Genomic DNA, 25120 nt, shown 5'->3' on the forward strand with positions numbered 1-25120 from the left:
CAAAGGCTTCGAGCAATAATGATTTTGGTCGATTGAATGACTTACCAAGGCCGACTTTCATATTTTATTCTTATTTATAATCTCAATTGTTGATGAATGCAACAATGATGACGATCATTTGATAGAAACAAATATTTGGAATATAGCTAACTTTTATTTTGTTTATTTATATTGGCAAAAGCTAATTGTAATGTCTATTAGAGCTCATTTGTGATATAAATAGTGTTAGGAATATAAATTCTTTAGGAAGAAAAAAAAGCATCAGTGAAGATGATCATGATGAAAAACTAATAAGTTTGTATATTTATATATTGGCCTTGATCAATTCTACAATTCGCTTAAGCAAATCTAACTAAAGGAATAACAAGACTTCGAGAAATATAGATTATGCTTAGCTTTGTGAAGAAGAAATGCGGTTAAAAACAATTCAGTGATCCAAGTGAGTTGGTTGAATGAATTTGGTCTTTGCTGATATTAAATAAAGTCTCGAGTTCAAGTCTTTTAGATAAAAAAATTCATATTGAGAAGATTTTACTCCTTAATAGATCAATTCGACTTGATTAGATTAATCAGAACAAATTAGACATCTAGATACGAGAGTATACCCTAGAAAAAAAACAATTAAGTGAAATTGCATGTGCACTTATTCATAATCTAATTTTGTGAAATTTCTTTCTTTCTGAGGAAAAGATACCGCAATCTAAATTTGATGCATCACCAAAGACGCGGCCTATTGATTTCATATGAAAAGGTCCAGCTCCAGCTAGGCACGTCGAGTGTCGATGCCGCCACTAATGGAAAGCTGACGTTGCCCTTTCCTCTCGGTGGTGGTGCTTTTTTCTCCCTCCGTCTACCTCATCTTATATCCTTCTCATTCTTCTTTCCCGATCTATCATGGAGGCCCGGTAAGAAGTGATGATGGCGGCTCATTGTGTCTGTAGCCGTGCAGATCGCCTTCCCTTGAGGTCGATTTTGCTATTGTGGTCATTGCGGTACCCCTGTTCCTATCAGACCCAATGCCCCTCCTTTATCGGGTTGTCTCTATGGCTGCAATCGTTCTTCCCTATCGCCTTCAATCTGAGGTGGAGACAGTTTTGTTAGGAGTCCCAGAGGTCGCAGCGGCCCTCCCCTCTTCCTCTCTGTCTTAGGTAAGGTTCGTGTGGTGGCGGTCTCCTCCTCTACTCCAGTGAACATGCACTCTTCCTCTTCGCCACCGTCGCCTCACTCAAACTGGCCATGACCAATTCAAAGGGGTTGCCCAACGACCCCAACCTGTAGTGTCCTCATCCGCATTGGAGACGGTAGCAACGATGCAGTAGACGCGGCCTCCTCGTACTTGACCCTCCTATACTGATCGGTTTCTTCCATCTCCCTCCGATGACGGTTTCTTTTCTCGGCCTCCCATCTCCTCCCCACAATTGTATCATTGCCCACCACGACAAACGATTGTGGCAATAGTCTGATTTCTCCACCTTTCGCAGACAAAAACCAATACCTTTTTGTTGGTTTTTGCAGGTCTCGGCTTCCTATGTGATCATTGATCTGACCATATCAAAGAGGCCTTGGGGCTCCTTGGTTTGATTACTCAGGGCCAGTGGTGATCACTGGTATGAATCGACCAGGCTCCCTAGTTTGATTACTTTGGGCTTTAGCTGTTAATGATTAGATAGATTGATTATGCATGTTATTCGTGATTGTTAATGGGATCTTGTGCTCGGATACTGGCCTGAGATACCCTAACTATCAACTTTATTCTAGAGTAGAATTTCATTGTGGATTTAAGATGTCCTCCTTCCAGATTACTATTGGGGTCCACGATGAAATACTATTAACATGTAGTGATTGGAACCGACGGTTTCAAGATAGCAAATTACAATTGTATATGTTCTTCTTTGATCTTCTCCTATCTTTCCTTTGTAGTTTGTCCATAGATTAAACGTTTGTTTTCGCTCTTGTAATTTATGATCGGTATTTTACCATGTATCCATTTTTGTTGTGTATTAATAAAGGGTCCACTTATCTACTTGAGCCCCAAAAAAAAAATCTAAATTTGATTCTGACAATATATATAATATATCATATAAAAAAAGAATTTTCTTTAATAAATATATCTCGTCGTTTTTTTTGTTGTGCACCCGGATATCCGAAATCCCAATAATAAGTCTCTACTAATCTAGATTAAGTCGAATCAGCTCATCAAAAGAGTAAAACTCTTGATTTTCTCCATTCACACTACTCGAATCTAATTTATTTAGGAAGAATGAGTACCGAAAAAGCTTCATAATGTTTTTATAAATCACCTTATTTGACAGGTTTTTCTCGTGTGTAATACATATTAATTGGTGGGCATAGACATTGTCTAATAGCTTATTTGGTTTGCAAATGTGATTTTAAAATTACAACTTTAACCTAATTATACCTACAATAAAACAAAATAACTCATACAAAGTCAAAGAGTGGGCTTTCTTTATATCACTTTTTTCACAACAAAACAAAATAACTCATACAAAATCAAAGGGTGGATCTCATTTAAACCACTCTTTTTCAAAATCAAAATCTGATTTTAAAATCTTACTTTGAAACCAAACGCAGCATAAATATCTACGGTTGCTGTTTCAAACATATATAATTATGCTTTCTTTTGTGAGCGAGAAGAAACCAGTAATGAATTACCTTTCAAGCAAAAAAAAAGAAAAAAAGTAGCCGGTAATAGTAGAACGACGGTGTCTTGCTTATTATTGTTCGGCGGGACGTTCGAGAGTTCGAGAGGAATCCACCCACAAGTACTAGCTGTTTATCTCTTGATACCTAATATGAGAAGAGGAAAATTACTGAAATGTAATTTTTTTAATATCTTTAATATTAATGTTGAAGCTTTATGATTGTTATCCTGAAAAACAAACACTATAGCTATGTAGTAATCAATGCTGCCTAGCAAAAAGACCCTTTTCTATAGATGGTTGACATTGTCATATCTCCATGATAATATTAGATGGTGGAGATTGGAGAAGCTTTTGGGTGGAATATAATAGACAAAGTGGTTAGAGTTGCACAATCATGCGCGATTATATTAACATTATATTGTATCTTTCACTTAATATTTTAATTTATAAGTAACTTTTGTATTAATATTTTATGGTAAATGTCATTTTGCATCCTGCCATTATTTCAAACCATTGACAAGGGTTTGGAATATTCCTTTTGTTTTTCTTTTTAATGTGAGAGGTACTCGTCTTATCGATTTAGGCTAATTTTTATTTAGATATCGATTTAATCCTGACCACACTTTAGAAATACAAAGTCGTTAGATTACAGGTAAAAGATGGTTACTGGAAGCATGGGTAGATATGGATCATAATTAGTGGGTTCACGTATCTGTAAGTGATATGCCATAGAGCCAGTTTATGTATTCAAATAATTCCTTTTATGGCAATGAAGTTTATTATATTATTCATATATTGTTTGTGTTTATTAGAATAAAATCCTTAAGATATTTTATTGCTTCATTCTTAAAGAGTTAAAAATATGAGTAGCGCAATATTTCAATAAGAATATCTTTAAATTGTTCATGATCGTAAGAGATTTAATTATATATTATCTTTACGAATAAATTGTCACTCTGTCTATATCCATGATTAGTATACAGATACTAATGATGATAGAGTAGTGAGTCTCATACTATCTGACAACTATTGGCAGTACAGACATGTGGATGCTTATATAAGTAGTCGAACGTGACGTTTAGATAATATTCACATGATAATTTATTAATGTCAATTAATATTATCTAGATGTATTAATGCATATAGTCCTTAGACCTGCGATGGAACGTTATCCCATGTATGGGTAATTAAGATTTGTTACTGCTAATATATTTGTGCTTAACCTGTATATTCAGCAGATAGTGGTCCTAGTTAGTTATACTTGAAGGTAAGTGTTTGATCAAGACGGAATTCACTAATCTGAGTGAGCAGAGAAAATGTCATATGGTTATGAGTTTTATTCTGGATCAAAAAATCCTCGATCGGAATAGATAGACTTGAATAAAAAAGAATTTCCGTTAAGTGCTCCAGATCGAAGAATGAAACCAGATGATTCGTATTGTCGACTATAGGGTTTGACATTTACCGTGGCCTTGGCTAGACCGGGATCTTGTAGTGAAGAGACCAGTGCATGGCATATTTGGTCACAGGTTCATTATAATGTTTAATTATACATTCGTTACTATTTAAGTTGTCATGATATGCTACTAGGCATCACTCATGAACTTTGGGAGCCGAGACATTTTAGGAATTATACTTTTGGTTACGAAAAGAGTTTCCAGTAAAGTTAAACGAGTTGATATTATGATCCCATTATCATTTGGTGATGAACCTAGTTAGTCACACACATTAAGCGTATTTAAGCCGAGAAAATAATTAATTCTGATTAAAGAAGTTAATTAGGAATTAATTATCGAATAAGGCTTGCAATGTGGCTGCAGAGGTGCTAGCACATCCCGAAATTGAATCCAACATCAAGGTAGATCTAATTAAGGAAATATGAGAGTTTCCTTATTTAAAAAGTTCATATAAATAGATGGTCTATAAGTGAAAACTTGTGTCAAGGACAAAAGTTATCTTTCTTTCTTGCTTGGAGGCCAAGTCATTAGACAACTTAAAGTGCAAGGGCTAATTTGTGATTAATTAATTCATATAGAATAATTAATAATTGCAATTAAATCCCTAAGGTAAATCTAAGAATCTATGTATAGATGTGGTGTCTTACGATTAACTCTAAATGTGTTGTTTATTCTCGAGACTCGAAAAGTGAGAGAGAGGGGAAGAGAGGCTCGGCCAAGACCTCCTAGCTCAGCCACGCCCCTAGCTTCACCGATCGGAGGCCATCCCAACCTTGGCTTGAAGAACTGGTGTTGTCTGAGACGACCTTGATGCGGTCTTCCCCTTGGGTGGCGATATTTCTATCACGTATGAATATAGCAATTGTAAGATATTGTAATACATTCAGTTTCTTGTAGCTTAATTTTTATGCCCTCTTATTATTGTGAAAATAAAAATTTCTTAGATAATATTTTATAAGACAAAAATAAATCGTAACTTGCACTTATTATTAGCTCTTGTTTCCTCGATCCGATACTCCCAGTACGAAACTTTTCCTTCGAAGCCCATATACATATTATATATTATACAACTACAACAACATTATTTTTCTGCTATCCGAGAAAATAATAAAAGGAGGAATTAATTTCTTCGTTTTTTGGATATGTATAAATGAGAAAATTGAAAAACAAAGTTTTCAGGCTGTCGATCGGATGAGGAAGCCGCCGTCAACGACCAGATTGTGGCCGGTGATGAGCTCCGAATCATCGGATGCGAGGAACAGAACGGCGTCCGCCACGTGGCTTGCCTTGAGTGGCTTCTCCTTCAGCAGCATGTGGGGCCCGTAAACCTTCTCAACGTCATCCGCCGCATCCATCCCAAGCGCGCGGCGAGTCAGCCCGCTTGCAAGCGCGTAGGGCGAGACGCAGTTCACCCTGATCCCCTTGGGCCCGAGCTGGACGCTCGCCGACCGCACCAGCCCGAGCACGGCATGCTTTGACATGTGGTAATCAGTCCGCTTGACCCCGCCGCACATGGATGCGACGCTTCCGGTGCACACGATGCTCCCTCTCACGCCCCGGTCGACCATGGCTTGCGCCGCGTGCTTGACGCATGCCGCCATCCCGCGAACATTGACCGCAAAGAGCTGGTCTAAAAACGAGAGGTCGAGGCCGAGGACTGTCTGTTCCAGCGGGCTTACTATCCCAGCATTGCTAAACATGATGTCCAGGGTCCCCTGGGCCCGCAGCGTGGTGTTGACGAGGTCCCTCACCTGATCCTCGTGGGTCACATCGCAGTGCACAAACTGGGCCTGAGCCCCAATCGACTCCGCCACCTGCTCGCCGAGGGTTTTGTTTATATCGGCGATTATCACTGCACGGGCCCTGTGGTCTGCGAAGAGGCGAGCCGTGGCCTCTCCAATGCCACTGGCACCACCAGTCACGATGGCCACCTTGCCCGCGAGCTTGCTCGGGTTTGTTCTCGGTGGATTTTCTGACATCGATGTCCGATTTCGCCTGGGACAAGTACATAGATAAATCGTATGTGTTGGTTTATATAGAACATGCGAGGCATATCCCGACAGTGCTGCCCCTGCCATGCCGTTGCCTGTCATAAATGGTCCCATCTCCATCTGAAAATCAAAGCCAAATTGATCTAACCCAACGGTCAAATAGCTGCCCTAGAATTTTTTTTTCTTTCATTATAATTCTGATGGAACATGCAAACCATTTTTCTTTATGACCGTCCAACATCCAATGATATTGTTGTTTTCATGAACTTTAACGGGCCATTTGATTCGCCGATTGTTAAATTACGGGGAAATGTGAAGATTACAAGAAAAAAAATAACTATGGAATCATTTTACTTGAGCTAAAGATCGAAAAAAAAAATTGTTGTGTTTGGTCTATATATTGGATTAGGGAAATGTGGGTGATAATATAATATATGATTTGTTTTTATAGAAATAAGATATAGAATCTACGGTCGTAATCCGAGAATAACAAAGTGTTTCAATCGTAAAAGTTTTCCCAACCACACCCGTAAAATTTTAATCCAGGAAATTGATTACTTTATCGGGGAATCACTTTACGTCCAAACGGCGTAAAATAGCTAGGTCATATAATCTTCGGATTTTTCTAGGAAAATCAGAAGATTACATCCAACCAAACAATCCCTAATTGCAAAGCGAACCGGTCTCCCTCGAGAAAGTATTAAATAATCCTACTTCATAATGATGTGGTGAAGAAAAACTAATAATATTATTTCAATTAAGAAGACTTACCACAATTAATCGAGTGATTAGTACTTATTATTTAGTTTATTGCAATTTAATTGGTTCTTTCTCATGTCATGTGGCGAGGTAGGATCACCGAATAATCTCTCGTCTCCCTCGGACGCATCGACCCTAGCACTCTAAAATTTTTCCACAACCAAAGAGATCTCAAGAAACGTTTTTGGCTCTCTCTCTTTTTCTCGTTAAATTGCCGTTATCCCCTTGAGCATTGGAAACACTATGCATTCGGATTATGATATCATGTATGTGTTACATTGCATCACCTTAATGGCCGAGGTTCACGATTAGGCCGAGCTTAGATGTAAGATAGCAAGAGGCTCATTGGGCTATATCATCTTAAACTAGTATATATTGGGCCATTAACCTATTACATGGGTTCATACCAGAGGTGGGGATTTATCAGCATTTAATTAATTGAGGCCTATATAGATATAATTAAGCGGCATAAATGATGATTCTATTTTATAAGAATCGAAGGAGAATATGTTACTTTTATATTGAGGGGAAGTATTTTGGCTAGTAGACCAACCGCAGCTTGATCGGGTAAAGATTTCAATTGAATAACTCCAATTTTTTGTAATTTAAACTTAATTAGAACTGTAGATTTTGTATTGGCCAAGGTACAAAGTTCTATTCTATCCAGTATTTTTAACATAAATCAATTAATTGATACGATAAATTTGATTCACCAAATATATAATTTTTCAAAATGACAAGTAAATATCACATCAGATAGATTATTACTTTTATTATTTCAATTTTTCAATTTCTTCCTTATCTCTAATCTTATGAATCCCATATTCCATATCTATACAACACTATATATTATGTATATATATACGTGCAAGTCTACATATATGTATCATCTTTTCTTCAGACCACTCATCCCGTTTGGAAATGAATTCTCTTCATCCAATAACTTTCTCGTTATTCAGTAAAAAAAATTACTTCCCTCGTTTCTCTTCTTTGAATTGCCGCAGCATGTCTTCCTTGCCATTAGCTGTGTCACTGGTCCCATGCTCCGGCGAGGATCCTGTCCAGGAAACTCTCTCGCCGTCGAGTGATATGCGGAAGTTTCTCCTAAATCTCCCTCTTCTTTGTGGTTCGGGCACTCATGTGATCGACTCTCTCTGTTTGACTCTAGAGAAGAAGGATCCTAGGAAACCCGAGGCTGGATGCGTGCAACCTCTGGTGTAAAAGGGAACCTGCCTCGTGTGCAAGGAGTGCACGGACGACTGGTGCGATCTGAGGTTGGACTATCTCGAGCCAGGGCTTAGGGTCGGCCGGAAGGTGGTCCGGAAACTGCAGGAGAGTATATCCCGGAATCTGCTCGATACGGGGAAGCTCCACCTAATTTTGGATCTAGGTAACATGTTACTTCACTTGACCAGTTGCTCCAACTTAATCCCTGATGAGCAGCACCTCGTTGCAGAATGTAATGATCTGGACAAGACCACTGGCGACCTGTTTGTCGAAACGAAGGGCGTAAAGATCACAAAGTTGCGTCCTTTTGTCCACTCATCCCTAAGGGAGGGGAGCACAATATTCGACTTGACTGTTTACATGATGGGACCATGATCCTATGCTGACAGGATGTTGCCCTTGCTCGATCCTGAATGTTGCTATTTTGGGAATCGGGTAATTACCAAGTTGGATTCAATCACAGGAGTAAACAATTGGAAGAGCCTCGACGTTGTCCTTGCCATGGAATCCTACACACTAATCCTTGATGGCGACCCCGAGTTCTGGCCCAGCCACCAGGAGAATCTTATCCTAGTCGAGCCATACAATTATTTCGTCAATGATCGACGCACTTACCGTAAAGATTGCCTCCCTGAAGAATCCCGAAAGCGAAGATGAAAGACCCCACCTGGCAATTATCCTCGATGTTCTCAAGGCCATCCACCAACGCTACTTTGATCAATACGATCATGGAAAAGGAGGGCCAGTCAATGTCAGGACGGTGCTCTCCTTACTGCATCGAGACGTTCTCAAGGGTTGCGAATTTTGACCGGGAGAGCCAATTGGGTAACAGAGATGGCAAGAAAGTTAGGCGCAACCATTGTCTGGGAGCCGTCCCAGTCGGTCACGCACGTGGTTTCCGAAATCTGTACTGGCTACTACGCTCGATGGGCAATGCAACAGAACAAGCTCCTAGTCCACCCCGAGTGGGTCTTCGCTGCCAGTAGACTATGGAGGAGGCCACCCGAGCACGAATTTGTGCCGAAAGTTGCCAAGACATACAGAGAGTGGTGAAGATACCTCGAGAACGGAAATCGGATCAGCAATATATCTTATTCTCTATTTGATGTTTTCCGTTGTTTAGGTGCTTTAGTTTTAGTTTTGGGTCATAGTGCGAATTTATGCTGAAAGTTGCCAAGACATACAGAGAGTGGTGAAGATGCGTCGAGAACGGAAATCAGATCATTAATATATCTTATTCTCTATTTGATGTTTTCCGTTGTTTAGATGCTTTAGTTTTGGTTTTGGGTCATATGTTTCTAAGCTCTGCTTTTGGGCAATTTGATTCTCTCTTCTAATTTAGGTTGTGTTGGATTGTGTTTTGACATTGCTTATAGATAATCTGATTTACTGAGATTTTGACGTTACACACAATGTTTTGATGTCTATAATTTGTTAAGTCTCTATCGAAGCAAGATGCTAGACATCACAGCTGCTTTGACATTGCCCAGTCGATCAATCTGCAGGGGATGACCCATCTCGGATGCTAAATTCGACTTGTATATTATGCTTCCTTTGACCCTGCATTTTGATATGGCCCCAGCACGACCTGCCTCGTGAAAGCTACGGTTCCGCAGGTGTTGACACTTGCCATCAACTCGATTAACGATCTGCAAAGATTATTATGCGGATAATATGTTCTAGTCGATATAGGGTATTGTGTTAGAAACTAATAAACTGAGACATTCTCAAGCAGGTCGAATGTTCACGAGAAGAATCATTTGATCGGGTAACGGAAGTGGCAATACACAGCTGGGGGCTCTCTGTGTTTCAAAAACGTTCCTCATCTGTCATATTGTTCGTGAAAATGCTCACTCCAAGTCTCGCTGGGGCTTGAAACATAATATAAGAGTTTCTAGTTCACCCCGAGTGGGTCTTTGCGCTTATCCACATATGCCTGACTAGGTTTTTCGTTAATTACCCTTCTCTATAACGACCTCGTTAATTCTGCTTCTCCATGTCGATCTCATGTAACATACAATTTCTCGCGCAAAAAGAGTTTGGTCTGATCCAAGTTTCATGATCAAAGACCATTCAATGATAACACTGATTTTCCCTGCATTATGAGGATATATCAGATGCTTCTGGCGAATTAGAGGAGGACAAATTGTTGGGGCAATGGTGCAGCGTTGCTAAACAGAACTTGGGTAGCTAAATATTATTAACTAAAAGTGGGAGCCTCCGTCGATGACCAAGTAATGTCCGGTGATGAACTCTGCTGCATCCGAGGCCAAGAACACGACCGCGTCAGCCACGTGCCCTGTCTTGAGCACCCCCTTAAGATGTGAAAACTGTTCGATGTGGCTCTCGACCTCTTCCTTCTCCTTGCTGTACATAGCGCAGAGCAGCAGGGTCCCAACCGCCCCAGGAGACACACAGTTGACTCTGATCCCATTTGGCCCTAGCGCCTTGCTCGCCGACCTTACGAGCCCCAGCACAGCGTGCTTCGACATAACGTAGTCGAACTTCTTTGGAGACCCTATCTCGGCTACATTACTCGCTGTGCATATTATGCTTCCCTTTACTCTGCCTTCCACCATGGCCCGTGCAGCGTGCTTCACGCAAGCTATGACCCCGAGGACGTTGACCCTGAATAGGCGATCACACAATGTTATGTCAAATCAGAGGATGTCCTGCGTACTGAAGTTTATTATTCCAGCATTGCTGAACATGATGTCCACCCGCCCGTGTTTTTCCACAGTCGAGTCCACCATGGATCTGACCTATTCCTCGTCTGTCACATCACAGTGGGCATAGGCGCAACATTTGGACCCGAGGGAAGACACGAAGGCCTGTCCCTTCTCATCCTGGATGTTTGCGATCACCACGAATGCGCCGTGGCCGATGAATCGGCATGTGGTCTCCTCGCCGATACCGCTCGCTCCGCCAGTCACTATGGCCACTTTGCCATCAAGTTTCTTCTTGGGACGTGATGATGATGAGCTCTCCTCCATAGGATCACGTGGATAGACTAATGAAACAGTAATTTCTAATAAACACACACAAGTCACGAGGAGGCCAATAATGTATATCCAACGTCGTCCGTCGCCCGACCATTATGAATTCTATTAGCAAATGAACGAATACAATATTTTGTTGGTCCGTGAAAGAAATTTAATCTCACATTCAAGCCCTGAAGAATATTCGTGAAGGGGCTCATCAGTTAGGAGAGGTTTTTGTCTTTTTATCAGTAAACTAGGTTTGGCGTTTCCGGTAATCCGCGTTGCCAGAGTACACAAAATTTACTCGTAATTCAAGGATTCAAAATCTACTATCAGCAATTCATAACTAGTGTTCAGCCGATGCCTCCGGTTTTCCATTTGTGTCATTTTTATCCATTGAATACTTGATGATATATATGACTGGTCTGTCATGATCAGATGTGTCGATCCGTTACTTGAAATGTCTAGCTTAGTGGATGAGTATAACATGGGCATAACTATGTGACAAAATTGTATGAGATAGGAGCCGAGGTGATGGTATTGGCCACGTCTTCCCATAATGTGAACAACCTACAACAACGTCAGCTCCAGTTAGTAACTTGGACCCGTTTCCACTAGATTTTACAGGAATTGTTGATTGGCGGACTCCATTATAATTATCTCACGACAATGAATTTTTTTTAAATAAAAATAGAGTAAATAAAAAGTGGGTGAAAGAGCCAATTCAAGGGTCACCTCTCATTTCAGTTCATTGGATATCTTGATGAAAACAAGCCGTCGTCGTCCTTTTGGGCTGCTGTGACCCCGTGAACATCATATAAGTCAGACTTTTATTTTCCTTTGTTTATGGCTCTTTGATCGGTTGGAAAATAATCATGTCCTTAGCTTCCCAGATTATCGGATAACATATGGTGAAGTAGGAGTTAGTGATGATCTGATGATCCAGTTGACATATATTGTCCTGCAAGGGAAAAAATGAAAAAGAAATCACAAACTTATATGAGGCTTGGGTCCAGCAACCTATCAGCCATGGTTGTCAGAATCGCGATTCGAATCTTAGAATCGTACGATTCTACGATTCAAGGAGCATCACCGATTCTGATTCAGCTAGGTGAGTCGGGATTGTAGAATCGGAGCCGAATCGCGTGTTGAATCGTAGAATCGCAGAATCGGGCCGATTCTGCGATTCTACGTTCAGGCTGGATTCGGCCCAAGCCCGAGCCCAATAAGCGGGCCGAAGCTTGGACCCGAAAGCCCAAACCCGAAACCCCTCTCCCACCCGCCCTTCTTCCTCTTTTCCTGTCACGAACCCTAATTTCTCCCCTGCTGAAGTCCTTCCAATTCGACCTTCGAACGTCTTCGACGAAATCTTCGAAGCTAGCTTGCGGTTCTTCCTCTTTTCCTTCCGAGAAGCTAGCTTGTCCAAGCTTCGATTGCGGTTGCGGACGAAATCTTTGATAGTTCCATACCATTCTAGGTACTTTTCCTCGCATTTCTCTCCGATTTCTTGTCTCTTTCTCGAGACGGAGACTGGCAGAAGAATTTAGAGGGCAAGTACAAAGACTGGCAGAAGAAGTTGCATCCTGACCTTGTCCATACTAAATCTGAGATATGCTTTTGTTTTCATAGATCTCAAGCGAAGAGTTCTTCCGATATTTATTTTAATAGCTTTGCTGCATTTCCACTACAGCGAGAAAAAGAGTATGCTGCTGAACAATCTGCTCGGGTAATTGATGCATATCGAACGCTTAGCAATCCGCTGCCAAGAGCTATATATGTTGTAAGTTCAATCTCAGCTTGTTTGCATAAAGTTGCAGGTAGAACCTTGAGGGTCAACATGCTAGTTCAGTATGTTGATGCTTGTAATTCCTTATATTGATGCTTGTAATTCCTTATATTGATGCTTGTTTGAGTATGTCATATTTCTCACATTAATTTGGTGCCACTAATGACTTTATATATGAACTGCCTCGTTTCTTCACAGCTAAAGCTTGAAGGTGTAAATGTTGATGAAGAAGAAACAGTTTCAGAGCCAGAACTGTTGAGTGAGATATGCCATAAAGTTTTTGGGTGGATCCTTCTCTGTTGTTATATGCACGAGATGTATATGTTTTAGAATGGGAATTTATTTGTACTGAAGATCGAATTGCGGGAAGCAATTTTTTTGGAGGCTATGCAATTCTAACTAGGAGTGTGGATATGGGTTGCAAACATGAGCTGCTGATGGTGATGGATTTTGTGTGTTATTTTTCATATTCTTTTGACTGTCTCCGCTTATCCGCACGAGAGTCGTCATTCTCGCATCGGATACAAGCAACTTAATAAATCTGCCTTCCCTGTTTAGTTGTTTTGTCGAAAACTATTTGATAGGGGGAAAAGCAGTCGATGAATAATGATGCTGACTGCTGTTTATTGTGTAGTCTCTATTCAATGCCCTGCAAGTGGAGAATGAGCACGATCAGACAGACCTGATTACCACTCAGCATTGAAGTACTATCAGTTGCTGGAGGGATTTCCACTCACAAAGGGCTGCTTGACTGCTTCCCAGGTACCTTTTCCCTAACTCCTTCCCTTTTTTTTTGTAATAAAATTTTTGCTGCTATTAGTCGTCGTTCTAGAATGAGTCGTTCTGGACTGAGTTGATCAGTTAAGCCATGTTTGTGTTAGAATTGTTAAGTGAGTGACTGTTGAGTTTGGGTTGAACAGATATGGCCTCTGCAAGTGGATCTGGTAGTGCATCGGCTAATAATACTGGGGTAGTTGTCAAATCTAGAAAAAATGCAACTGGAGTTAGAGATGATCCGGCATGGGCACACGGTTATGAAGTTCCAGGAGAAAGACTAAAGATTAAATGCAAATACTGTAACGATATTTGAGTTATGATTTGGATTTTGAACCTTGAATTTCGATAATTTGTAACGATATTTTGAGTTTTTATGACTTATTATTGATTTGTTGGTTTGTGTTTTTATTTGAATGAACAAGAATTAATTTTTTTGCTCAGAAAAGAATGTTACGTATATATATATATATATTTTTAATTACAGGTAGAATCTTACGATTCACGATTCGAATCGCGATTCACGATTCTACGACCCTCGACCGATTCTAAGTAGAATCGCAATTCTGACAACCTTGCTATCAGCTTAAGTTTTTGGATTGCAGATCGGTTCAAGTTCGTGTAAGCCAAAATAAAAATTTTACATGGTATCAGAGATTCAAAACGGGTTACGCTTTCGTGCACACGTCTGGGTTCACACCACGCCGGATTTGGTTTCGAGACAGCCAAGAGTACACCTCATGTTAATCATGCCCAAGAGTGATCCGGTCCAATTCTGAGGTAGCAAAAGTGCACCTCTAGTTAAGCCCAAGTATGGAGCTCCGGGGTTAGTTTGTTGTTTGTCCCCCATCACCCGAGCACGGAAGAGGATACCTGGCTCTTAGTCAGTTATTGAGAGCAGATGTTTGTTTAAGAGCACGTGCAAGTGCTAGACCACACATTGCCACGTAAGAGCGAGTGTTGAGATATGTTATCCCATATGAAAAAAAAAATGAGAAATAAATCACAAACTTATATGAGCCTTGAGCTTTTCTGTTCCCTGGAATTGGCTTTGGGCCTTTCCTGCGTAGTTTAGGTGGAAGATGAAAAAGGCCACCTTCCTAGGGGGGCCCGAGCCATCAATGATATACTCCTGTGGAAGAGCTAGAATTCTAACCTTATGTCAAGACCTACATCCCAAGGGACAATCTCAAGTGGACATTTTCTATGGGGCGTAAGCCTCCCAAAGGATAACAGAGGCGTGCAAACTGGACAAAGATTGGCCATCGAGTGCAAAGGCAGAAGGGAGCTTGACTACAAGTCCCACCCATCGAGCGGGGACAAAAGTCGGCCTTAGTGATCCGACAGTGTCGAGTGGAAGCGCCATCACTCAATGGATAAAAGTTACTCTAGAGGCAACCTATCAGCTTAAACTTTTGGTTGCAGATGAGCTCAAGTCAGTATAGGTCTAAGTGGAAATTTTAAGGATGGAGAGAAATCTATAAGGGAACGTTCGGAGAATTCAAAATACTACGCAAATCGTGATCTTGAAATGATTGGAAGTCTCTGGCTTATTTTAACATATAATCAATTAATAAATAAAATTGAATCTTTACGGCAAATAACTCGGGAGGGTTTTGTCTATCAGTGTGATGTGTTTGTTTTGACGATAAGATGATGGAGAAGATCTTCTAAGTTGAAAATAAGTAGTAGAATATTAACCATGAAAAAAATAATAATAAAAGTAGCAGAAAGTTAAACAAAATAATAGATGCATGTGTTTCTTCAATTTGACAGCTCTCTCAAGTTTGTCCTTCGGCCGCTTACGATCAATCATGTAGACCGATACGGTCACTTTCAAAACAGTTCTTTAGATCTTATATATTAAACGTAATTGAACTTTCAGCCATCACCCTAATAATAACTCTAAATATTAATTCTAATGTATGTGTATGTAGCATCTAATATATCTTACTGAGCAAATTGAGATCTTGAAATGATTGGAAGTCTCTGGCTTATTTTAACATATAATCATATAATAAATAAAATTGAATCTTTAAGGCAAATAACACGGAAGGGTTTTGTCTATCAGTGTGATGTGTTTTGTTTTGACGATAAGATGATGCAGAAGATCTTTTAAGTTGAAATTAAGTAATAGAATTTTAACCATAAAAATAATATATATATATATATATATATATATATCTTTGTCACATATTGATGGTGTTGGTGTATGGCTATATCATTGACTAATCCGGGTGATCAAGTAACAAAATAAAATGTGTCGTTTCATTGTATATATTTATAGGTCCATGAGCCTCGTTCTTGTAATAAGAAAAATTAATTAATTAATTGAGTCTGTTGTTCTTTGCTTTCACCCGATTCAGGCATGGTACTGCTACTAATGATGTGCACCATGCAACTATGACAACGAGTCAAATATATAGAAAGACATCGTTGTGGGCTCTGCAGTCACTAGCGTTATATATACCAGCCGCAGGAATCTGCCATCTGAGAAGGCACAAGCTGAAACAATAATTTAATTAAGTAGTGCACTGTGAAAGGTATCGACTTAGCTAAGTTTTATGGTGATCGAGCTTAATTTAAAAAGATTGATGGTTGACAGGGTCACTTAAGTTAGTAATTTTGAGTTGTAGATGAATAGCTGCTTTTGATTATGTACTACTAGCTTCTTAATTACAACAGTTTAACCGACAGTTCTAGTGTTCGCAACTATGCCCCTAATGATGCCGACCGGATTATACATAGTTAGCTAATTCCTATATCGGTAACATTCGCACGTTTCGGCACTGCTAATTTAACTCTAAATCTGGAACTCCTAACCTAATCAAGATAATGTGGTGGGGATACCTAACCCATCAATTTTGTCATGGAAGTGAGTGGATGGTAAAAAGCATAGGATCGGAAAGCATACCAAAACACGACATTATCACTTCCCACCATTTGGCCTCGATTAGCTAATTATATATTGGAAAGCTTTCATCAGGCCAAGAAAGAGAACCAGTGCAGTGGCGCCACACGTTATTTTCATACAATGACTAACAAAAGTTGAATCCGATTTCTTTTTTTCTTTTTTTTTAATATAAGTCCCGTGAAATTCTTATTCAAATGTCAAAGTACAGAACATAATTCAAAGACTCCGTAAAACGACAAAGATGAAATGAGGACAACATAGAGTTAGAATAAAGACAAGAATAGAAGGATAGAGATCTGGCCAAGTGTTTTAGGCGAGCCTTACGATCAAGCAATAAAATCTAAAAATTTTGTCTACTCCTAATTTGGCTAACGAATCAGTAAAGTTATCAGATTCTCTGCAAGCATGTTGGTATCGAATCCAAGCAAAACGGAGTGAGAAAATATGAATGTCTGATGAAAAAACTTCGATACCTCCGAGGTGGACCTGCTGACTTGGTAATCCATGAAATATACATTACATGATGATGAACCATAGGTCGATGGATTGGAAGCAGAAATTTGAAATGCTTTCCTACTTGCCAAAACTTCAATTCTTGTCGATCGGTGGAGGATATTAGGTACATATTTCAATAAAGCCCTTCCACACGACTTTTCCAATTACGGAAATTATCTGAGTAATCTTTACAATCATGCCAAATTGCACCTCACCATATGTATATGCTGACAAAAGCGTTGCAGCTGCTCATGCAAGTTTCTCCTTCTCCTAGTTTGGTTAGACTTGGCAACTTCTGACTCCAATAATTATCCTCATTCATTACAAGCTCGAGGCATTAAATAAGTATGGAAAACTATATTACAAGCTTGAGCATTAAATATATATACACTGCTTACTACCGAGAACTTAACTGAGAGCTTTCTATCCTCCAAAATTGACTCCCTCAAACGAAATCATGGGGATCGAGGAGAACGAAGAGCGTGAAGAGATCAAGTATAGCGGAGTTAGAGCAATGCCCTTTGTTATAGGTACGAGCTACAGAGTCGATCAAGTAGCTACTTTCTCCGAGATATGTTCCGTTTAAGAATAAGCTTCTTAGTGTTCCATGTTCTGGGAACCATTTGGTTTCAATCTCCTTTGTTTTCCTCAGAAAGTATTCAAATATCGGCCTAATTAGCAGTCATTCATCTTCTTTTTTTTTTTCTCTCACTATGGAATCATATTTGTGTAGGGAACGAGACATTTGAGAAGCTGGGGACGATTGGGACAGCATCGAACCTCCTAGTCTATCTGACCTCTGTGTTCAACATGAAGAGCATCACCGCCACAAACCTCGTCAACATCTTCAACGGAACCATCAACCTTGCCACCTTAGTTGGCGCTTTCCTCTGCGACACCTACTTCGGTCGCTACAAGACCCTAGGATTTGCTTCCATATCATCCTTCCTGGTAATCTTTAATTTCACATAATAGTAGGGGCCAATACGGTTCGGTTAACTTTGATGTTCTGAAAAGGCCCCGAAGCAGAGCTGAATCATTCCTTTAAAGCAAAGCTGCTTTCTGAGAGTTTCTTTTACTTCGGGTCAACTCAGTTTAGCTGGTTTCGGTTTTCTGGTTCGTTTTGGATTTGATGTTTCCGGCCACCCCTTACTAAAATGGCATTTTCTGCTATGTGTTAGGGAATGCTTGTGCTCACGCTAACAGCTGCAATATCAAAACTTCACCCTCCCCAATGTAGACCGGGCGAGACTGAAAATTGCCCAGGACCAAGCACGTGGCAGATGTTATTTCTACTGAGCGGGTTTGGGTTTTTAGTCATCGGGGGCGGCGGGATTAGACCATGCAACTTAGCCTTCGGGGCGGACCAGTTTAATCCTAACACTAGCTCGGGCAAGAGAGGAATCAGCAGCTTCTTCAATTGGTACTACTTCACCTTCACTTTTGCGATGATGGTCTCCCTAACGGGAATAGTCTACGTCCAGTCCGATGTCAGCTGGGCCTGGGGGTTGGCTATCCCTGCATTCCTGATGTTAATTTCATGCTCTCTCTTCTTCTTGGGCTCGAGAATATACGTGAAAATCAAGCCTGATGGTAGCCCGTTGACGGGAGTCCTCAGGGTTGGGGTTGCAGCAATTAGGAAGAGGAAGTTAAAGTTGCCCTCCGGGGCGTCTCTCGGGCTCTTTAACCACATCCAAAAGAGTTCCATCAACGCTCAGCTCCCTCACACTGATCAGTTCCGGTAATGATTTATCGATACTCCATCATATATCTCTCGTCTGTTGGTATATGTACATGAACATATATAGTAAACCATAATATTATGTGTTGGAGAAAAAGTGGTGATGTGAGAGAACACAATGTCCCACATCGGTTGAAAAGAAAATATGGGAAAAGTTTATAAAAGACAAAGGCCCAGTAACCCATTGGCTTAGGCTTTTGGGTTGCATATGGGCTCGAGTCCGAATTTAGGCCCATTTTTAGATTTAAAAATTTATCCAACTGGTATTAGAGCCCATGGTTATAATCCTGGGTGTGTAAGGCGGCTTCGTGCCATGAGGTGCGCATAACGAGCATGTATGCACGGGTCCGTCCGTGTGACCGGTAGGCTCGAGTGTAAGCGTAACGTGCGCCTCGAGCAAGCACCCGTTGTGTCCGATGTTGGGACATCGAAGTGAGGGCGGGTGTGATTAAGTCGTGCGGTCTCGTCGATTGATTAAGGTCACGTGTCTCGTGTAAGACGACACGATACCACGTGAGGGCGGGATGTTGGAGAAAAAATGGTGATGTGAGAGGATACAATGTCCCACATCGGTTGAAAAGAAAATATGTGAAAACTTTATAAAAGACAAAGGCCCAGTAACCCATTGGCTTAAGTTTTTGGGTTGCATATGAGCTCGAGTCCGAATTTAGGCCCATTTTTAGATTTAAAAATTTATCCAACATTATGACTACTTACATTTAGACGTTGATATGACATTTTTCTGTGCAATCTAGTAAATGAACGATCTCCAATTAACCGTCCTAGTTTCTGGCAATTACTTATAAGAACCTCATGTTTGCGCAGATCTCTTGACAAAGCAGCGATCATAACTCCTGATGACAAGTTCAATGAAGACGGCTCAGCCGCTTCTCCTTGGAGGCTCTGCAGCATTCAGCAACTCGAAGAAGTGAAGTGCCTCGTGCGGACGCTTCCAATATGGACCTCGGCAATCATTTATTATGTAACCTTAGTCCAACGGCAAACATATACCGTCTTCCAAGCCCTCCAAATGGACCGTCGCCTAGGGCCATCGTTCAAGATCCCGGCTGCATCGTATACTATGTTCTCAATGGTCGCCCTCACAATCTGGATCCCGATCTATGACCAAATAATTGTCCCAGCACTGAGGAAGATCACTGGAAAAGAAGGTGGGATCACGGTCCTCCAGAAGATGGGAATCGGTGTGTTCCTAGCAATTGTCACAATGTCCGTGTCCGGTTTTGTCGAGGTACAGAGGAGGTCTCTGGCTCTTAAGAACCCAATTGGTTTTGATCCTATACGAGGGTCGGTCTCCTCCCTGTCGGGGTTGTGGCTAGTGCCTCAGCTTGTGCTTGGGGGGCTATCAGAGGCCTTCACGTTAATAGCCCAAGTCGAGTTTTTCTACAAGCAATTTCCGGAGAACATGCGGAGCATTGCTGGGTCCCTAGCATTTGTGGGGATCGCGGTTTCAAGTTATTTGAGCAGCCTACTGATCTTGATCATTCACCATACCACGAAAGGGACCGAGACCGAGTGGTTGCCTCAGGATCTTAACAAGGGGAGGTTGGACTACTTTTATTACTTAGTTGCCGCATTAGAGGCAGTTAACTTAGGTTACTTCATCGTATGTGCACGGTGGTACAAGTACAAAGGAAGCAGTGGGGGTAGGATCATTGAGGAAGTCGATGTCGAGAAAGTTCAGACAGGAAAGGAACTTACTCCATAACAAAAAGAAACAAAAAAAAAAGATAAGGAAAGAAGAATCGCGAATTTGAAATGTAAGGTTCTTTTCAGTTATTTGGGAAATATGTTTTGCCAAAAGGTATTTTCGAAAAACGCGAGTTATTTTTTTGTAGTTTGCACCGTCAGTGAACATTTGCAAAGTTGCTGCTGCCATTAACCAGGTAGGTTGTTGGCAATGTCGATCTGACTAAGAATGCCCAAGGTTTGGCCGCCGAGGTTGATTCCGTTAAACCAAGCTCTAGGGAAATGACTAGAAAGACATAAGAACAAGAACCAGCTCCAAGGCCATGAAGCCATACCCGCACAAAGGCCATGACTATATCTTGTGTACCGATATAATTACGAGATCCAAAGCTTACTTGATATGTCCAAGCTAGTCAGCCACTAGGACGAGCATCACTAGGACAAAACGGGTGAGTTAGGAGGTATTGGTACCGACCAGCCACGGCCTTCAGTACAACGTTGAACAGCAGCTAGTTATCAGTGAGTAACTTGGATCCGTTTCCATCTTAAACCTTCCGCGTGGTTTTTAATGAATTTCATCTGTTTATGATGGTTTCCGATGAAAGGCATATATCTCTCTCAAGTTGTTCTGCGCCCGCGGGACAGCTTTCAAGACAGTGCTAATGATATATCGATCAGTACGTACAATCATTTTCCAACTGAGGTATTTAAAATAAATAAATAAATCCAACATGCCCTAAAACCTTAAAATAACTTAATTGAATTTTCAATAACTATTTTAGTACGCATTGGTTCTCGGCTATTCAAGCAACACAGTCTGGTTGTCATTTGCTTAACCTTACCCTTCAGAGGCGATTCACCCGACAATACTAACATTCGAAACAAATTTGATCGCCTAATGCAGAATTTACATAGTATTAGCTAGCATATCAATAGAACCATTCCCTTTTCTTTTTTGTCTTTTTTTGGGATAAATAGAACCATGCCTTCATATATAACAAGTACGTCTCCATACCGTGTTATAGGTTTAAATTCGGTATTCTCAACCCTAACCGAGACATTGCGGAGGCCAAACCGGAAATAGGAACTAACCAATGAGGGTAAATTGCACGACTGGTACAAAATATTTTACGTTTATAACACTTCGGTACAAAAACTAAAAAACGTAACAATCGAGTATAATTTCTTTTCAAAATGTAACAGTGTTTGTACAAACCGTCAATTGAGAGCTAACGGTGTTAATTTTTGCTGATGCAGCTCTTACATGGACTGCTCAGATGTCAAGTTTGGAGAGGTGGCTCCTACGTGGCAGCGTGTTGTACATTTAAATAAAAATCAAATTTAATAACAATAGAAATAAAAACAAATTGAAATAAATTATGTAAAAATTACCTCTCCTCTCCTCTCCTCTCCTCCCTCTTACTCAGACGTCTCTCCCCTCTCTGCCCATCTCGTCGGTGTCTCCGCCTCTAGCAGGTCATCTGCGGTCTCCGGAAGCCCATTGGAAGCTCCTGGTCGTTGCAACCCTCTCTCCATTCTCTCCTCCTTCTACATTTTGTTTCTTCCTTTTTCTTTTATTTCAAGGAAATCGGAGGTGGGGCCGCTCCCCCTTGCGACCCCACCCCCTGATCAAGCTCGCCGGGGAGCTCGATCATGGGATGGAGTGGCCGGCGGGGTGATGGTCGTGTGGCAAGGGCGGTCCCTGACTGTGTGGACGAAATCCCCCGAAAAAGAAGAAAAAAGAGTCTTTCACTCCGTATTGGGGTGTTGATTTGAGCTCGATGAAGGAACCGTGAGAGGGAGGAAGAAAGCGACAGACTGTCCGCTTCATTATCAATTTTGTCCTAATCGTCAAATGTACCATAACCAATGATCAATCTTGTCATGGGAATTATGTCTGGAGGTAAAGGAAAATACACCAAAAGCCCACAGCATGAAATGTTGGACTTCTCCAAGACTCCAGCTAATCAATGTCATATACTAGAATTTTTTGTATTTCGAAGATTCAGCCTGCTTCATACTTCCGGCCGGTATTCCGCTGACTTCGTCTCTATACATTGAGGACTTGACGAATATGATTGGATGCCGTAACGTCCGTCACGATAAGATGTGTTGCTCACTTGAAATGTTAATTAACTTAGCAGACGAGTAACACGGGCGTAATTATAGGACAGAAATGGATAAGATATGAGGTGATGGTATCGGCCACGGCTTTTCTATAATGTGAATAACAACGCACATCAGCTCCAGTTAGTAACTTGGATCCGTTTCCATCTTATAACAGCAATTGTTTACTATTGGACAGCATCATTACTATCTCACGACAATGAAAATTAAAATTAAAATAATTAATAAATAAGAGGGCAAAAGAGCCAATTTTGAGGGTTACGTGACGTGACTCACGTCTCAGCTCAGTAAATTGGATGTATATTTTGATGAAAACAAAACAAGCCCATCCTCATTCTCTTGGCCGTGCCGTGACCACCGGGGTTTATCAGAAAAGTCAGAACTTTATTTTCTTTTACGGCTCTTTGGTCGATTAGAAATTAAGGTTGTCTGTCATCGAACTCTTTGAGCTGTTACATCAATACAGTAAAGTAGGAGCCAGTGTTGATTAGGAAAATATTTAATAAATGTTACTGTGTTACTCAAGCACTGATGAGTATCTCCCAATAAAAATGCATAGAAGAGAGAGTAGTCTGTTGGGCTATTGTAGGCTTGTTTACATGCATTTTTATTTGATATCACTTAGCCAACTTGCTGAATAACGCTCAGCGGAGGTACAGAGAACTCGCAGGGGATTGTTTGAGGAATCTTTTCTGCTGAGGTGATTGTTCGAGGAATCGACAGTATTAAGCTTTCCTGAATATCTAGCAATGAATCCAATGATGGGAAGTAGCTGGCTAATTTTATCATATAATAGATAAATAATTGAAACTTTCAGGCAATAACTTGGGGGAGTTTTTGTCTGTCAGTGTGATGTGCATGTTTTGACGATAAGAGATGATGGAGAAGATATTTAAGTTAAAAATAAGTAGTGTAGAATATTAAAAAATTATTAATAGAATGCACGTGTTTCTTCAATTTGTCAAACTCCGGCAGTGAACTTTTTATCTGTTTCTGACTATGCTTTCCGATCATTGGCAACTCTCAAGTTGTTCTTCGGCAGCATGCGACCACTGGCCAGAAATTTCAAGCATGTGGGTTGAACTTTTGCAGGAGGCCGGCATGCCCTTCAATAATTTGATCGATGGGGACAAAAGCAGGATAAATGCCCTAAGTCAAGAAAATGAGATTCACTCCTTTGCTTGAGCAGGACACTTTTTGAAACTCTTCCAACTCTATAGATATCGACCGATACGGTCACTTTCGAAACAGTTCTTAGACCTTATAAATATATATATATATATATATATATTAAACGTAATTGAATTTTCAGCCATAAATTCATTAATAACTCTAGATATTAATTCTAACATATGTGCATGCCGTATCTAATATTTCATTGTCACATGTAGATGGTGTTGGTGTCTATATCATCCACTAGTCCGGGTGATCAAATAACAAATTAAAATAAAGTCTGTTTTTCTTTGATTTGACCTTCGTACCTCTATTCTGAGTCGTATATACTATTGGTGACGTGCACCATGCACCTATGACAGCAAATCTTATATATACAAAGACATCGTGGTCGACGATAGTCACAAGCGTAATATATATATACACATATTAGTCGTAGAGCATGCGAGTTATATGAGATAAATAAAAAGAAATTTTGAATAATAAAAAAATTCAAAAATAAAAATTTCGAGCACGGCAAGATGAAAGTGGAAAGACAATAAAAGATTATAGAACTACTAATCAATAGTTGCAAAAGAACTTAAGGCAACTCTTCTTAAGCAGAACAGAAAGAGTTGATAAAGACTAACAATTTTCGATGAGAACTCCCGAATCAGTGCAAAAAAACAAACGAAGGAAAAAAATTTGAGATATGTAAGTCTCCATTTTCATATTTGAGATCGAGAACTAGAAGTGACCAAAAAAAGCAGAAAAAAGAAAAAGAAAAAGAAAATTGAACAGTGTACCTTCACATTTAATGTTACATATACTTTTTGGGAGCTTGCATCCAATGGTAACAATATTTTTTGGAAGATGAATCAATCACAGTTTATGTATGGTACTTCCAATTTATAACATTTCATATACAATGTATCTATAAAAAATATATGATCTAATTTACTTTTTAAAAACCAAATATGATTCATATATGTAAAAAATATGATCTAATTTTTCTTTTCTATAAAGAAAATATAGTATAGTAATTCAAAAAATGGATGATTGATCCCACAATTTATCATCCACTCGGAATTAAAAAATTCAATAAAACATTCAAAAATTCGAAAATATTACATCTAAGAATTCGGGCATTCTGAGGTCATGAGGCCGCGCGCATCATGTTATGCTTTCATGTAGATATATAGACTCCGGGAAGTTGCCATTTTGAAAAGGCAAAAGCTGAAACGAAAATTTTATCAATAAACTATAAAGGGCGACAAAAATCCCATTGAGGAGGATTATACCCGCGATCTTATGATTCGGAGTTAGCGACTTGTGACAATATTGTA

The 25120-nt window shown here is 40.2% G+C and overlaps 2 protein-coding genes, 1 long non-coding RNA gene and 1 pseudogene across 4 annotated transcripts; 1 reads left to right on the forward strand and 3 right to left on the reverse strand.

Moving 5' to 3' along the window:
• Positions 1-5086: 5086 nt before the first annotated feature.
• On the reverse strand, positions 5087-6177 carry LOC116187252 ((-)-isopiperitenol/(-)-carveol dehydrogenase, mitochondrial-like). Its single transcript, XM_031515910.1, has one exon. It carries the CDS (start codon positions 6097-6099, stop codon positions 5296-5298), a length of 804 nt encoding a protein of 267 aa, XP_031371770.1. The 5' UTR covers positions 6100-6177; the 3' UTR covers positions 5087-5295.
• Positions 6178-10090: 3913 nt separating this feature from the next.
• Positions 10091-11244, reverse strand: LOC116215875 (annotated as a pseudogene).
• A 6148-nt stretch (positions 11245-17392) lies between these two features.
• Positions 17393-20684, forward strand: LOC116187584 (protein NRT1/ PTR FAMILY 2.10-like). 2 transcript variants are annotated; one of them, XM_031516382.1, is made up of 5 exons: positions 17393-17577; positions 17781-17998; positions 18229-18470; positions 18666-18788; positions 19614-20684. In XM_031516382.1, the coding sequence occupies exons 1-5, from the start codon at positions 17505-17507 to the stop codon at positions 20512-20514; spliced, it is 1557 nt and encodes a 518-aa protein (XP_031372242.1). In that variant the 5' UTR covers positions 17393-17504; the 3' UTR covers positions 20515-20684. The 2 variants fall into 2 exon arrangements, with proteins under 2 accessions (XP_031372242.1, XP_031372241.1); XM_031516381.1 differs by having other exon boundaries at positions 18229-18788.
• Positions 20685-21578: 894 nt separating this feature from the next.
• LOC116187585 lies at positions 21579-22569 on the reverse strand. The gene is made up of 2 exons (XR_004152095.1): positions 21888-22569; positions 21579-21796 (listed from the first exon to the last, which is right to left on the reverse strand). It is a non-coding gene; the product is annotated as an uncharacterized LOC116187585 (long non-coding RNA).
• Positions 22570-25120: the final 2551 nt, after the last annotated feature.

This window comes from Punica granatum, chromosome 8 (genome assembly GCF_007655135.1).
Source record: "Punica granatum isolate Tunisia-2019 chromosome 8, ASM765513v2, whole genome shotgun sequence".
Lineage (NCBI taxonomy): Eukaryota > Viridiplantae > Streptophyta > Magnoliopsida > Myrtales > Lythraceae > Punica > Punica granatum.

Coding starts and splice junctions, on each gene's coding strand:
- LOC116187252 (XM_031515910.1), bottom strand. CDS start 6,099: ATGTCAGAAAATCCACCGAGAACAAACCCGAGCAAGCTCGCGGGCAAG.
- LOC116187584 (XM_031516381.1), top strand. CDS start 17,505: ATGGGGATCGAGGAGAACGAAGAGCGTGAAGAGATCAAGTATAGCGGA. Junction 17,578..17,780: donor AGCAATGCCCTTTGTTATAG/GTACGAGCTACA, acceptor ATATTTGTGTAG/GGAACGAGACATTTGAGAAG. Junction 18,789..19,613: donor CCTCACACTGATCAGTTCCG/GTAATGATTTAT, acceptor ATGTTTGCGCAG/ATCTCTTGACAAAGCAGCGA.